The sequence below is a fragment of the Bemisia tabaci genome, unplaced genomic scaffold (assembly GCF_918797505.1).
Source record: "Bemisia tabaci unplaced genomic scaffold, PGI_BMITA_v3".
Classification (NCBI taxonomy): Eukaryota; Metazoa; Arthropoda; class Insecta; order Hemiptera; family Aleyrodidae; genus Bemisia; species Bemisia tabaci.
Genome location: NW_027311794.1, coordinates 39,012 through 51,677, shown reverse-complemented (window position 1 = coordinate 51,677; position 12,666 = coordinate 39,012). Strand labels below are relative to the sequence as shown.

At 38.8% G+C, this 12,666-nt stretch overlaps 1 protein-coding gene across 2 annotated transcripts; it reads left to right on the top strand.

The window, feature by feature from the left end:
- The first annotated feature begins 7,762 nt into the window (after positions 1–7,762).
- Positions 7,763–11,504, top strand: LOC109041835 (uncharacterized). Of its 2 annotated transcripts, XM_072305974.1 has the most exons (4): positions 7,763–7,923; positions 9,099–9,195; positions 9,744–9,865; positions 10,992–11,504. In XM_072305974.1, the coding sequence occupies exons 3-4, from the start codon at positions 9,756–9,758 to the stop codon at positions 11,374–11,376; spliced, it is 495 nt and encodes a 164-aa protein (XP_072162075.1). In that variant the 5' UTR covers positions 7,763–7,923; positions 9,099–9,195; positions 9,744–9,755; the 3' UTR covers positions 11,377–11,504. The 2 variants fall into 2 exon arrangements, with proteins under 2 accessions (XP_072162075.1, XP_072162076.1); XM_072305975.1 differs by lacking the exon at positions 9,099–9,195.
- Positions 11,505–12,666: the final 1,162 nt, after the last annotated feature.

The window sequence follows — 12,666 nt, the reverse complement described above, 5'->3', positions numbered from 1 at the left end:
GGGGGAGGAAGCTTGGAATAAGCATAAAGTTAGCTTTAATGATGAAGCGGCATCACGCTGGGTTCAAGGAAAATAAAATATTCTTCTGCGCTATTGTGTTTCTGTAAATTCTGTAACTCTACGAACAATCGCACCTAAATGCGTTTTTTATTTGTCGCCAAAGACACCATTATTACTGCCTAACCGCCAGGGGCTGTCGGCGGAACTTATCTCGCGAAACCCAAGTAAATTTTTCAGTGAATTTCAAGACCAACTTGAAAGGTATTTTCACGCGCTACTATTGCAACGTGTTTTGCGACCATTTAAGACACAATTGCTCCACAGTTTCTTTATGGTCATGTTCTTATTCTGATACTTATTTTAATGTCTTCAGCATGACTTTCCTGTCTCAAGAAATCAGCATTTACTTAAAGATCCCGCACAATACGGGGGGGGGGGGGGGGGGTTGGATGTAGAATAGCGGGCATTTTGTGCTTGTTGATTTTCACTGGAGTAAAAAAAAGACCCTCTAAGTACTAAATGGAAACTCATACCTTTTTAGTTATCAATTTTTTTTTTTATTTTTTTTTTCGTGGGGAGTTTCAACGTCCCGACATTTAGAGTGATTTCGCGGAACGTCAAACTATACAATAAAATGACGTTACAATTTTTTACTGTATTGCTCATTCTTACGATTTTTGCAGTAACACTGATTTTGTTTGTTCTTTGCGACTGTTTAAAGTTAGAAAGTATTGTTTGCGTTTTGTTGTTGTTGGTTTTTTTTTTTTTTTTTTTTTTTTTTTTTTTTAAGTTTGTTCTTTCAGGTACTTTCATCATGAATCCCTTTCTCTCGCCGGGTCGAATTTACAGCTTTTCCTCAAGTTGCTAAGCTCCAACCGCTGGGCCCCCACAAAATGTTTTCAGCCACTCTAATGGCTGACTAAAATATCGAATAACTCTTCGACGCACTGCGTTTCCTATCCAATGAAACGTTTATCCATCGCAGCAGTTTCATCTCTTTCGAATGGTCGAATTAGGATCAAGTCACAAGGATGAAAAAAATTTAAAGTCGCTGCTTTTACTCATCCATGATTGGCTGCATTCACCCTCTAAAATTGAAAATGGAAAAAGTATTTGAACTTAAGTATTCACACAGTTCTTTACTAAAGTGCGCAATGTTGATTGCGTCATGCGTTGTTTACTTACGAACTCATCAGGCCTTTTAAGAAACTTGACTCATTTGACGTGTGACTGATACATCATTCAAGATGTCAAGGACAGTAACCCCTTACTTCCACAACCACACGATAGTTAATTCACTTTTAGAATAAAGTTGAACTCTGTGTTCTAATTGCACCACATCATCAGTATTTTGGTGCAATTTTTTTTCAAATTGCGAACAGTTCCTAATGAACACTCGATATAAATGACATGATTCTTGTTTTCAAGCAACATTACGCTCATTTGTTCAAAGGCAGAGTGCTTCACACGAACTACATCACTGATGTTTTGGAGCGACCTTTTATGCTCTTACGGCTCTAAAAATTTTGTTTGAGCACTCATCGTGAATCACATTACTGGTATATTTGCCAATATTTGCTGCACCAATGAAAACAAGTTTCGATCTTATGGAATTGCCGACATTCTTCAAAGTTGAGCCTCGCTTGGCTCAAGTTCCGAAATATCGCCAGAACTTCAGACCTCTTATGACCTTTAGTAATAGCGTCAATACATACGATGGTCTCTACCGCAAGTTGATGGTACGACGGAGAGTCCAGAATTAAAAAACGATCCAACGTCTGCGTTTCACAGCCGGTATGCCGGGAATCAGCCGGTAATCGCCGAACGCATCAGACAGGATTGTAACTCCAGCAAGAAAAAAAATCATTTCAGGTATCAAAACCACAAGAGTTGGCACCTGCAGATTTCCAGAACGAAGTGCTTCGAACATCTCAGCATTTAGAAATCTATAGAGTTTCAATGTTGAAGTCAAACTTTCGACTGTTTATGAGGTCTACGACGAATTCATCCTCAGTGCCGCAAAATTTACAGCATTGAAGTTCAAGAAGCTACCTGTATTTTGCCTAATGAAGTGAGCTTACTGTCTGAAAATGTGCACTCTGCTTCAAGCGCTCAACAGGTATGAGCGCATACCTGAAGAAGTAACTCTGGAAGTATATCTCCATAGTTGAAGGCGCCCCAAGTCATGCATGCCGAGCGCACACCTGAAGAAGTAACTCTGGAAGTATATCTCCATAGTTGAAGGCGCCCCAAGTTATGCATGCCGAGCGCACACCTGAAGAAGTAACTCTGGAAGTATATCTCCATAGTTGAAGGCGCCCCAAGTTATGCATGCCGAGCGCACACCTGAAGAAGTAACTCTGGAAGTATATCTCCATAGTTGAAGGCGCCCCAAGCTATGCATGCCAGCGTGATGATATCATGTCCCTCGGGCAATGAGTCAAATCTGCGACATCAGCGTTTCCAGCCCGTCTCGATTTTTCAGTTTGGAGATTATTGCCGCTCAGCTACCGTGGGGCCTTATCTTGAAAATGTTCCACCTACCATCAAATTGCTGAGTACAAACTATTCTCGAGTCTTGACTAATCTGGATTCTGAAAACAACTTTGTCAGCAGTTACTCTATTGAAGTGATTATGCATTGGACAACAAGTTTGAATGTGTCATCTGTTTTTGAAGATCCTACTGATGCCGACGAAGTACAAGTTGCGATCAAAATTGGTACCTTCACCAAATAGCTGCAAGTTTTGTACAATTTTTTTTTCTCTTCACCGGCAAGGAACTTGTTCAGCGCTCATTGGTGATTTTGGTCTGAATTCAGGAAGGCTGAGGATACCGCCATACCGCAGCTTTGCAACTGGTAATACGAATTTACAATGATTGCTACATACCATAGTCCCAGAAAAGGAGACACCAATGGGAAGATGACTCATTACGGTCTTACGACGAATTTTTTTTTTATTTTTAATTTTTTTAAAAAAAAATTAAATTTTTTCCGTCAACGCAGATGGTCTTGTAATCATCAGACTAACTTATTTTGCTGATTGATCTTCCTTCAAAGCCAAATATTGAAGCAGTTGATCCGCGATTGCAGCTCTGTACTATTTTGCCAAATGAAACTTTTACATCAACCGCTGCTGAACCTGTTAGCAGTGTTAGCAACGCCACAAACTCATTATTGCTGTGGAGCTATTGCACAAAATTATGGCCAGAAAAATGGTACCGAGACGGTGACTTTGCATAGACCAGAAAAAACGACAACTATTGGACATGATTATTTTGGACTTTTCGAAAAATTTCCCCAGATGAAGAGGGGATCTGAAGGACAGTGATATGAAAAATTGCATGCAGTGAAACGTTCGTGGATAGGAAAAATTGATGCAACTCGCGGACGAAAGGTGACTACGGTGCGACCCGGCGGCGAGAACTCCAGGGATTTTTTCTTCAAGATTAATGATGGTAGAATATATTGATTAAATTGTGTAAAAAGCTTGTGCATCGTATATTTGCACGGAAGTCATCCACTAGGGCCGCATTGGCCGACTCGGAGGACTTCTGGAGTCAACTTACAATGCACAAGTTTTAATTTGTCTGTTTGTATTGGGATATGAAAAACGAAAAAAACGAAAAAAAAAAAAAAAAAAAAAAACAAAAAATAGGACGCACTGCTGTCAGTTCGAATTAATCACGTGCCCTCGAACTAGCCTTTCATGAAAATGTTCCCTATATTTGCGAGCACTTGCCGTCTCTTTCAACACATTATGCAGTTTTTAGGTGGTGAAACCGCTGCTCAAAGGCCGGTGGACGGGTTCGAAGTGAGAGTCTCGTTGAAAATCGATCATTCGAGGGCGCGAGGCCCGACTCGAGGATGAAAGTCAGCAAAGAGTGCCCGGGCAAAGCGTCAAACGCAAGAATTTCGCATTCATTCAATCCACAACTCTGCGGCAGGAGCCTCATTTGACTCGGATTTGGAGCGATGGCGCGATGCGGTGTCAAACTCGCAATGCTAATTCCACCGATTGTTGATCGATGCGTTCATCCGATGCCTGGTGTCGGTGTCAAGTCGGTGCCCAGTTTGCCAAATGGACCACTTAACAAGATACGAATTTAAGGATTCTGATGCATATTTCTAAACCAGAATTTCAAGTAGAACACGATTCTTGCATCGAAAATCACCGAAATCATTTCAGGTCTAAGATATCCAAAAAAACAAAAATATGATTTTTGTACAAAATTTCGGCCCAATCCAAAAAATGTCACTAATTACCAAAAACAAAAAAAAAAACCAGGCACCCAAAAAATATGATGGCAGTACCGTTTGGATTCATCATATAAAAGGAAATGATATCAAAACGGCCCAATTTTCTCTTTCATGCCCATGCAATATACCAAACACCCCAACTTTTTTCACAAAAAAAAAATAAATAAATAAATAAATACCTATAAGGCATGATGACCTGAACACGTTTATTGGATCCATCGCTTTAAAGGAGTATGATATCAAATCGGCCCAACTTCTCTGAAATATGCCCATCTCGGATCAATAATTTTTTTGAGACCTTCCGACTCATCGCTGAGGAGACACTGATCATTACTTGACCCTTAGTATATGTCCTTGTTTAGATGTCAAAGAGTTCCTTATGAGAACTGTAATGAATTTTTTTTCTTTGAAGAGATAAAATCAAAAAATCGTCATAAAATTGAAAAAAAAATTCGAAGAAAAAAAAAGGAATGGGCCGGCCGGCCGTACATACAAGTGGTAGATAATATAGGGTGATTATCGTCTCTCTTTCACATATACATTAACAAGTATCATCGTCAAAAGGAGGATCAGTCCTTCTTGAAATCGTCATTGAAAGATAGACTGAAAGATATTCACACATGGGTGAACAACTTAACAACTTTCAAGCAATGCCATATTCTTTGTTTGTTTCTGATAGAAGGCCTTACAAACTACTGAACCTTGGCGTATTATTGCGAATATTATGTGCCTCCTACTTACAATGCTTCTTTCTTAGCAACTTCATGGATGTTGGCAAGACCGGGTCGGTCACCCATGCCAAAATGTTGGGGCATACCAATGTATCTACATTTCCCCCTTTTTTTTGTACGTGCCGGCCGGCCCATTCCTTTTTTTTTCTTCGAATTTTTTTTTCAATTTTATGACGATTTTTTGATTTTATCTCTTCAAAGAAAAAAAATTCATTACAGTTCTCATAAGGAACTCTTTGACATCTAAACAAGGACATATACTAAGGGTCAAGTAATGATCAGTGTCTCCTCAGCGATGAGTCGGAAGGTCTCAAAAAAATTATTGATCCGAGATGGGCATATTTCAGAGAAGTTGGGCCGATTTGATATCATACTCCTTTAAAGCGATGGATCCAATAAACGTGTTCAGGTCATCATGCCTTATAGGTATTTATTTATTTATTTATTTTTTTTTTGTGAAAAAAGTTGGGGTGTTTGGTATATTGCATGGGCATGAAAGAGAAAATTGGGCCGTTTTGATATCATTTCCTTTTATATGATGAATCCAAACGGTACTGCCATCATATTTTTTGGGTGCCTGGTTTTTTTTTTTGTTTTTGGTAATTAGTGACATTTTTTGGATTGGGCCGAAATTTTGTACAAAAATCATATTTTTGTTTTTTTGGAAGGATATCACGTATTTTTGGTATGACTTCTACGAAGTATCAGGCAAAGAGAGTTCCCATTTTAAATTTAAAAGTTGTTCCCGCGGGCGCGAGGCAGAGAGGAAACGACCCCCCCCCCCCCCCCCCCCCCTCGAAAGCGGCCCACCTTTTTTTAAGGAATTTCGTTCAAACCGCATGTCAATAATCTGTAATCGTTCTCGAGACATCAGTAAGGAAGGATCCATATTTTTGGCACACCCTGTACGTCACAGAAAAAAAAACCGCAGGTCAGTATTGAAATCGTGACAAAGTTGGGTCACTTGACGTAATGCCTAATTCTCATTGGCTACGAACGATAGAAACTACAGTAAAGCGCATTGACTTATAACGCAATCTAAGTCGCGCGGTAGGTAAGACAGCTAGCGGGGTAAATCAGGGTAAAGACGCGCCTTCCGCTTAGTGGATACATCCGGATATACGAACGAAAAGTACCCGTATCAGGCAACGGCACTGGCATGACATAGAGTCCCTTTATACCCAGAGTTACGACAACTCACTTTTGGTTGGGCCAGGATTGGGCTGAAAGTGGCCTAAAAAAAAATCCAATTCTGATTGGTTCTCGCTCATGGAGGCCGAAACTAGTGCACCAAGATGGCGGTACCTCGTATGTGAACAAGAATAATGAAAATATTACCTAATTGTGGTTTATCAAGAGTAAATTGTTATTGCCATCGGTCCAAAATGAAAATAGATTAAGAAATTATTCACAAACCAATCTCATTTTCTTTTTAATTGATCAATTTGTTGATGTTGTTGTTTCTGTGTGACAGACATCGCAGGATTCCTGATCCTTATCCCCCAATATCGTTCGTTTGAGTGCACTAGTTTCGGCCTCCATGGCCAGCCAAGGTCGGCTGCCAGTCAGCTGATAATCGAGTTGTCGTTACTCTGGGTATAAAGGACTCTAGCATGACAGGCATTTCCATTGTCTCGGTCTCGGACTTGCTGGGTGTTGCTGAGTTGCCTATCGTCCCGCCTGAAGGGACTCCAGTCTCGCCGAAATTTCCTAATGCGCAGTCTAAGCCATAGATAGTGCTTAGAGAGGTTATGATAATTATGTTATAGTTTCGTTTGGAAATTTTGAATCGGGTTTGAGCAAAATAGCATTGCAATTTCAATTTCTCCTGGCTCCTGTCTCTTTTTCTATGTCATATTATTTCTGAAATTAATAACAATATAACTTCTTGAATGGTTTTCTCATTGTACGCACGAAACATTTTCAATTTTATGCTGCCCCGAGGAATAATACTTCCAAATGTGACCATTCTTGATTTTCCATGATTCCTTCTCTCTCTAGGTACCTTTTTCGTTGTGAGTGAGTTTTCTTTTATGATTCTCTGATTACTGAGGGCACAATGCTTGGGCACAATGTGCCTGAAACGAAAAGTTGCTACTTACTTGTTTACTATGTGCATTCCTATCCAGACATCATACGAAATCATCTTGGTACTTGCGTTAAATCTTTCCGTTCATAAGGAGATGGTATACAATAAACTTTAGTTGTGATGACATAAATTTTCTCAACTGCATGCTGATTATTGAAACTATGTCAGTACGACAAGGCAAGACAGCCCTATCTTAACCGTGCAATATATCGCATTTCGATCTCTTATCAGACTGCTTCAAACTTTCAATAATCGGCCTGCTGCAATGAAATCCTTTTATAGCTTTCATCATTATGATTCTCCATTTGGCCATTCTGGTCAACTAGAGTCCACAAAGACACATTGACTTTAAACGTGCAACAGGGTGAAAGGGAGAGTGCCAGTTTAACTAATAATGGGTTTATTTTCAATTATAAAATTAACCAGTCTATTTACTGTCACACCTTCAAAGTGGGTGAATGGGTCAGGCAAGAACCCTGATAATCAACAACTTCAGAGCTGCTCTTAATCAGAAGGCTCACTCCCAGCGTATCTCGGTCGAAGAAGAAGAACACACCCAGAAAGTAATGTTTACATTGAGAACCTAACCTAAATCTGCTGACTTTGTCCTCCCTCGTGCGTGCTGGGAGAATGAGCATGAGGATTTTTGAAAATGACGAACGAACAGTTTATTATTAACGCGAAACTTTTCTTTTGTTGTATGATTTTGATAATTTCTAATTTCAAGTTGCTGTTATGTTTTTTTCATCTGTTGTCTTGGTGGTTAAGTTGGTTATCCTAAAATGTGAAGTGATGTAGTTCGTTTTTGGGCCAGTATCTCTTGCGACGAGGAGAAGCCCTAAGGTATGTGTTACCTAAATTTGATTACCATGTTATTAATTTTTCTCAAACTTGGTTCCTGAAAAACCTTACGCTATTGTCAGTGGATGAATACACTCCCAAATGGGTTTTTTAACCTTAAGATGATTCGTCAAGCTCAAGTGACGTGCTAGAACTGGCATGCGTTATATTGCATCGATCAGGTTAAAAATCTCGGCAGATTTGGAATTTTTAGCACAAAAACGGACGTAAGCCTCTGCACGTTAGCCTAAAGAATCATTCTAAACCCAAAAATCGACAAAATTCAGAGAAATGAAAGCAGGATAGAGTTTGGAAAAAAACATTGCATTTGACACAGAAATCGGTAGCTGAATTGAATGCGAGGTTTTTTTTCCGAACACTATTCTGCCTTCATTCTCTGAATTTTGCCAATTTTTAGGTTTAGCATGATTCATTAGGCTAATGTGCAGGGGTTTTCATCCTTTTTTTGGCTAAAAATTCCAAATCTGCCGAGACTTTTGACCTAATCAATGAGATATATCGCATGCCAGTCCGACCACGCCACTTGAGCTTGACGAATCACCTTAATGATCCATTACTTAACCAGCTACTGTTACACAACTAATTTATCTGATGAAATGATGCTCCTGGCAATGATGGTTTTGTGCATTGCTGATAGGTAAGTAGCTGTGCTGCTTCATTTTAAAGCCAATCCCCTTCAATCTTTTGGATCTACAATATTTTAAGGTGACCCTTCCAATAGACTGACATATTGAAGGTCAATCTTTCCCAAAGTTTGTCAGTATTTGTGGCTAGTAATCTTTTCAACAAGGAAATAATATGAATGAAATGCATTAATGAAGCATCCAGCCCTCATCTGACTGATAAAGATTCTGGCAATTTAACCTGGGAAATGTCAATCACTCTCAACCTTTCCAGATGTAATCGACTCTCTCTAGTGAATTAAGGGTTAATTATGAAGGGACCAGTGTATCACCGCATGGCTTGCACAAGCCCTGTAGGTACTTATTTTCTCTGGTGGTTGAAAGTCACCACTGATGCCTCAAAGTTGTTCCTTATCAGTCTTTATGATCGCATCCTACTATGCAACTGTGATTAATAATGTAGATGAAACTTTAAGTTCAGAATAGGAATCATGTCAAAAGAGATACTAATTTGTACCTAATTAATGTTTTCAGATGGCTACAAAGAGGCAGGCAGCACTAAGTCAACTTGCCAGAATGTAAAGTAATATCCCTATCTACTAGCAGCTCTCTAGGAAAGTGAAGTCTTACGGTAAGTGTGTCACAGTTTGTATGCAACATTTTCTGCAGTACACAACAAAAAAATAGAATATTTTGGTCCTTGATCTTGGCAGATAAATTCAACTAAGTACAAGCAACTTCAATGAAACTTGTACTTACATTTAAGAAGCAGTCATTCTGCCTACTTTAAACGTTAATTATTGGGAGCTTGGTGGATTTGTAATCTCACGTGGAAAGCCCTGGACACACAATTGCATCCAAGGCTTGTCCTTCAGATAAATACTTCTACATTTTGTGACACTGTTTTACATGGACTCAGTGCCCAACACTGTAAGTATCCTACCGGTCAAAAAATTTGTAAATTTTTCAGCCTAAATAGCAGGTTGTAAAACCTGTAAATAGCCACTTTAATAGCTACCTGTATGAAATCCCTCTACTCAGCTCTTCCAGCAGATTTGCACCAGGGTTACTATCCTACCTCCCATCCTAGAATGACCCTGTAAAGTTATTAAATTCAGCATTTGTACTTATCTATGCAGTATTTCATTAAAGTTAATCTTTCAATTTTTCTTCTTTCAGGCGTAGCCAACGATGTTAACTGCAAAGCAACGAAGGGCCTGCGCCAAGTGTGGACATAGCAGCAGTAAATCATCCCGGTCTTTCCATCGAATTCCTAAACCAGGAGGAGCCAATACGGAAAAGTAAGCTTTCTCCTGTCATTTAGTAAATATTAGTTGTACAAATTGCTTGCGAACCAGCAGACATTGAGGTTGTTGCTTCTTTTAAAAATGTGATACCTTTTTTTTCAAACAAGGCTGCTATTAGCATTGGAGAATTAGCAACAATGCAAAGCAAGAATTGATATTCATCAGCTGATGTAGTTTCGTCTTGCATATAAGCTGTCTCTTCTGCCTCTTTTGTTCTCTAAATTAAATCGCTTCGGACCTGAACTTTCATCACTTATTTCTTTTAAATAAAGGGAGCAATTGATTTTAAATCTTTTCCTTAAGGTAATTAATCAAGTGGCTGATTTGTTAACTAGATCTGTGTCGGTTTGCAAATCCAAGGAACTCATTGTGAGACTGGGACTCAGACTTTAGCAAGATTCAAATCTGGAGTTCCAGACAAAATTCTAGTCAAACTTTGTAGAGAGAATTCTAGTATAAAAATTGCTTTGTACAGTTTGTTTTAAAATGAGGTCTGGTGAGGTTTTTCTCATCTGTAGCTAAAAATGTTGGACCTGCATGTTTTCCCAGGTAGCATCTTTTCACAATGGAATTAATTTCTGGGGAGGCGAAATATGGCAATGCCGTGAGAGGAAAAATTAATACGCCTTATATCAGCTGATTTTCTTCATAACTGCTGCGCCCGAATCATAAAAATATGCACTGCTACAGAATTGTTTCCTTTTCAATTCTAATTTTTGAGAGGGCGTGATGGAGAAATTGCAACAGTGCGAAGCACAAATTAATATTCATCAGCTGATGTAGTTTCGTCTTGTATAACCTGTCCTTTCTGCCTCCCTTGTTCTCTAGAATGAATAGCTTGTGCCCCAAACTTTCATACCTTATTCCTTATTTCAAACTTATTTCTTTTCTTGAACTGGGTCATGTTCAAAAGGGACCCCACAGCATTTAAAACCCGTAGTAAGTAAATTAACATACATTATTGCAAAATTCCCTTTACTTCTGACAATATTACAAGTAGCCTCCACAAACTACTCCTTTCATGCTAGATAGAACCCAGATCTCTAATTTTGATCATAAGTTTTCAGTTTTTACACCTTTCATATCGTTACTAATCCTTGTGTACTTTCCTTTGTTGCAGATGCCGTCAGTGGGCAAGTTGGCTTTACCCACAAAGTAACTGGGAGTCTGAATCTGATCTACTGGCCCTGTACAAAAAGTCGAGAGTTGTTTGCTCAAGTCATTTTACCGAAGCAGACTTTTCGGACAATGTGCGACGAACACTGCGTAGAGCTGCTGTACCTCATGTCACATCCACGGATAAATCTGCCACTTCACTGATTGCAACCATTGAGCCACCGAGTTCTATTGATGCTGCAAGCTGTGGATCTTCACAGCAGAATGGAGAGATCGGCATAGAACTAGGGCCATCCTCTGAATCCATCCTTGGTTATGAAACCCATACTTCTACGCTACCGCAAGATACCATCATCAGCAACATACCATTTCTCCGCTTAGTAAAATGACGTAACATTTGAAATTTAGTTTTGATAAGGAGAATGCTGATTCTTGTTACCTACTTGTGTTCAGAATTCAGTCAAATGTTTGTACATTTTTTTCCATTCAGAATTAAATTACTTTCCATTAAAAGCAATGCCTTTGGAGTATCATTTATTTACGCCACTCTCCTAAGTACTTCTTTTTCCAAAACATCAACTTTACTCCTTCAATTCTAAACGGCAAGTATGTACTTAGAAATATCAGATCCTGAGGAGAATTCAATAATAGTACCTACCTGTCTCTAAGGTTTCGAAGGTTTCAGATAGATCTACCTGATCTAATAGAGGGAAAATTGAGAGTAAGCTAATTTTTGGCGGAGTATTCTAACTCTCCTTATGCCATCAAGCACTGTTTGCTTCTAAAATCAGGTGACTACCGATACTCTTGAAACGTTGATGGGTGAAATGCACAAATTTAACAATTTCAGGGCTTTTTTAGTTTCCTTTGGTACCTTCTACTTTGATTTTGGTAAAATGAGCATCAGTGTTCATTCAAATTTGTTATGAATAGTCATGAAGATTAAACATAGTGCTTTGTAACAACGTCCAAGTAACAATTTTCGAGTTAAAAAGATAATTGAAGATAGGAAATATGAAAGAATTTGAAATCTGGTACACATGCTTTAAATTTATTAAGTCATCATTTCATCTGATCATTTCACAATCAGCCCACATTAATGAACACACGTTGAATCTTTTTCATGGATTAATTTTAATGAGAGTAAAATCAATTGATTCATTAAAATTATTATCGTTGCGTATAATTAAACTCGACAAAACCCGATTCGATTTCCCATTTGAGAAGCGTCAATTCAAATAAACCGCCGTTCACTTTATTGTAATTGTTGGCAATCTTGCACTCATTTGACAACAATGCAGACAGCCGGAAAGTACAAACAGTGATACATTGGAGTTTACGGGAGTGAACCTTCTGTCATAGAATAACAGAGACTAACGTCAACAGAAGCGAAAGCCCCCGCCATTTTCATGTCGACGGTTGCATACCGAAAAGGAGGGCTGTTTCAGTAAGTTTACGTGTTTACGTTTTGCGGTTTTTGGAGAGGGTCGAATACATAACGGATACATACGTTTTAAGGAATTGGTATGAGTTTTCTTTTTACTTATTTTATCGTTTAACCGAAGGATAAGAAAGTAGTTCTGTAATTTCGCTTAAAATTTAATGTTTTTTTCCACTTTTATATTTGTAGGTAACCTCGAAATTGGTTTCAATCTGCGCAGAAAAATGTTAACATTGGT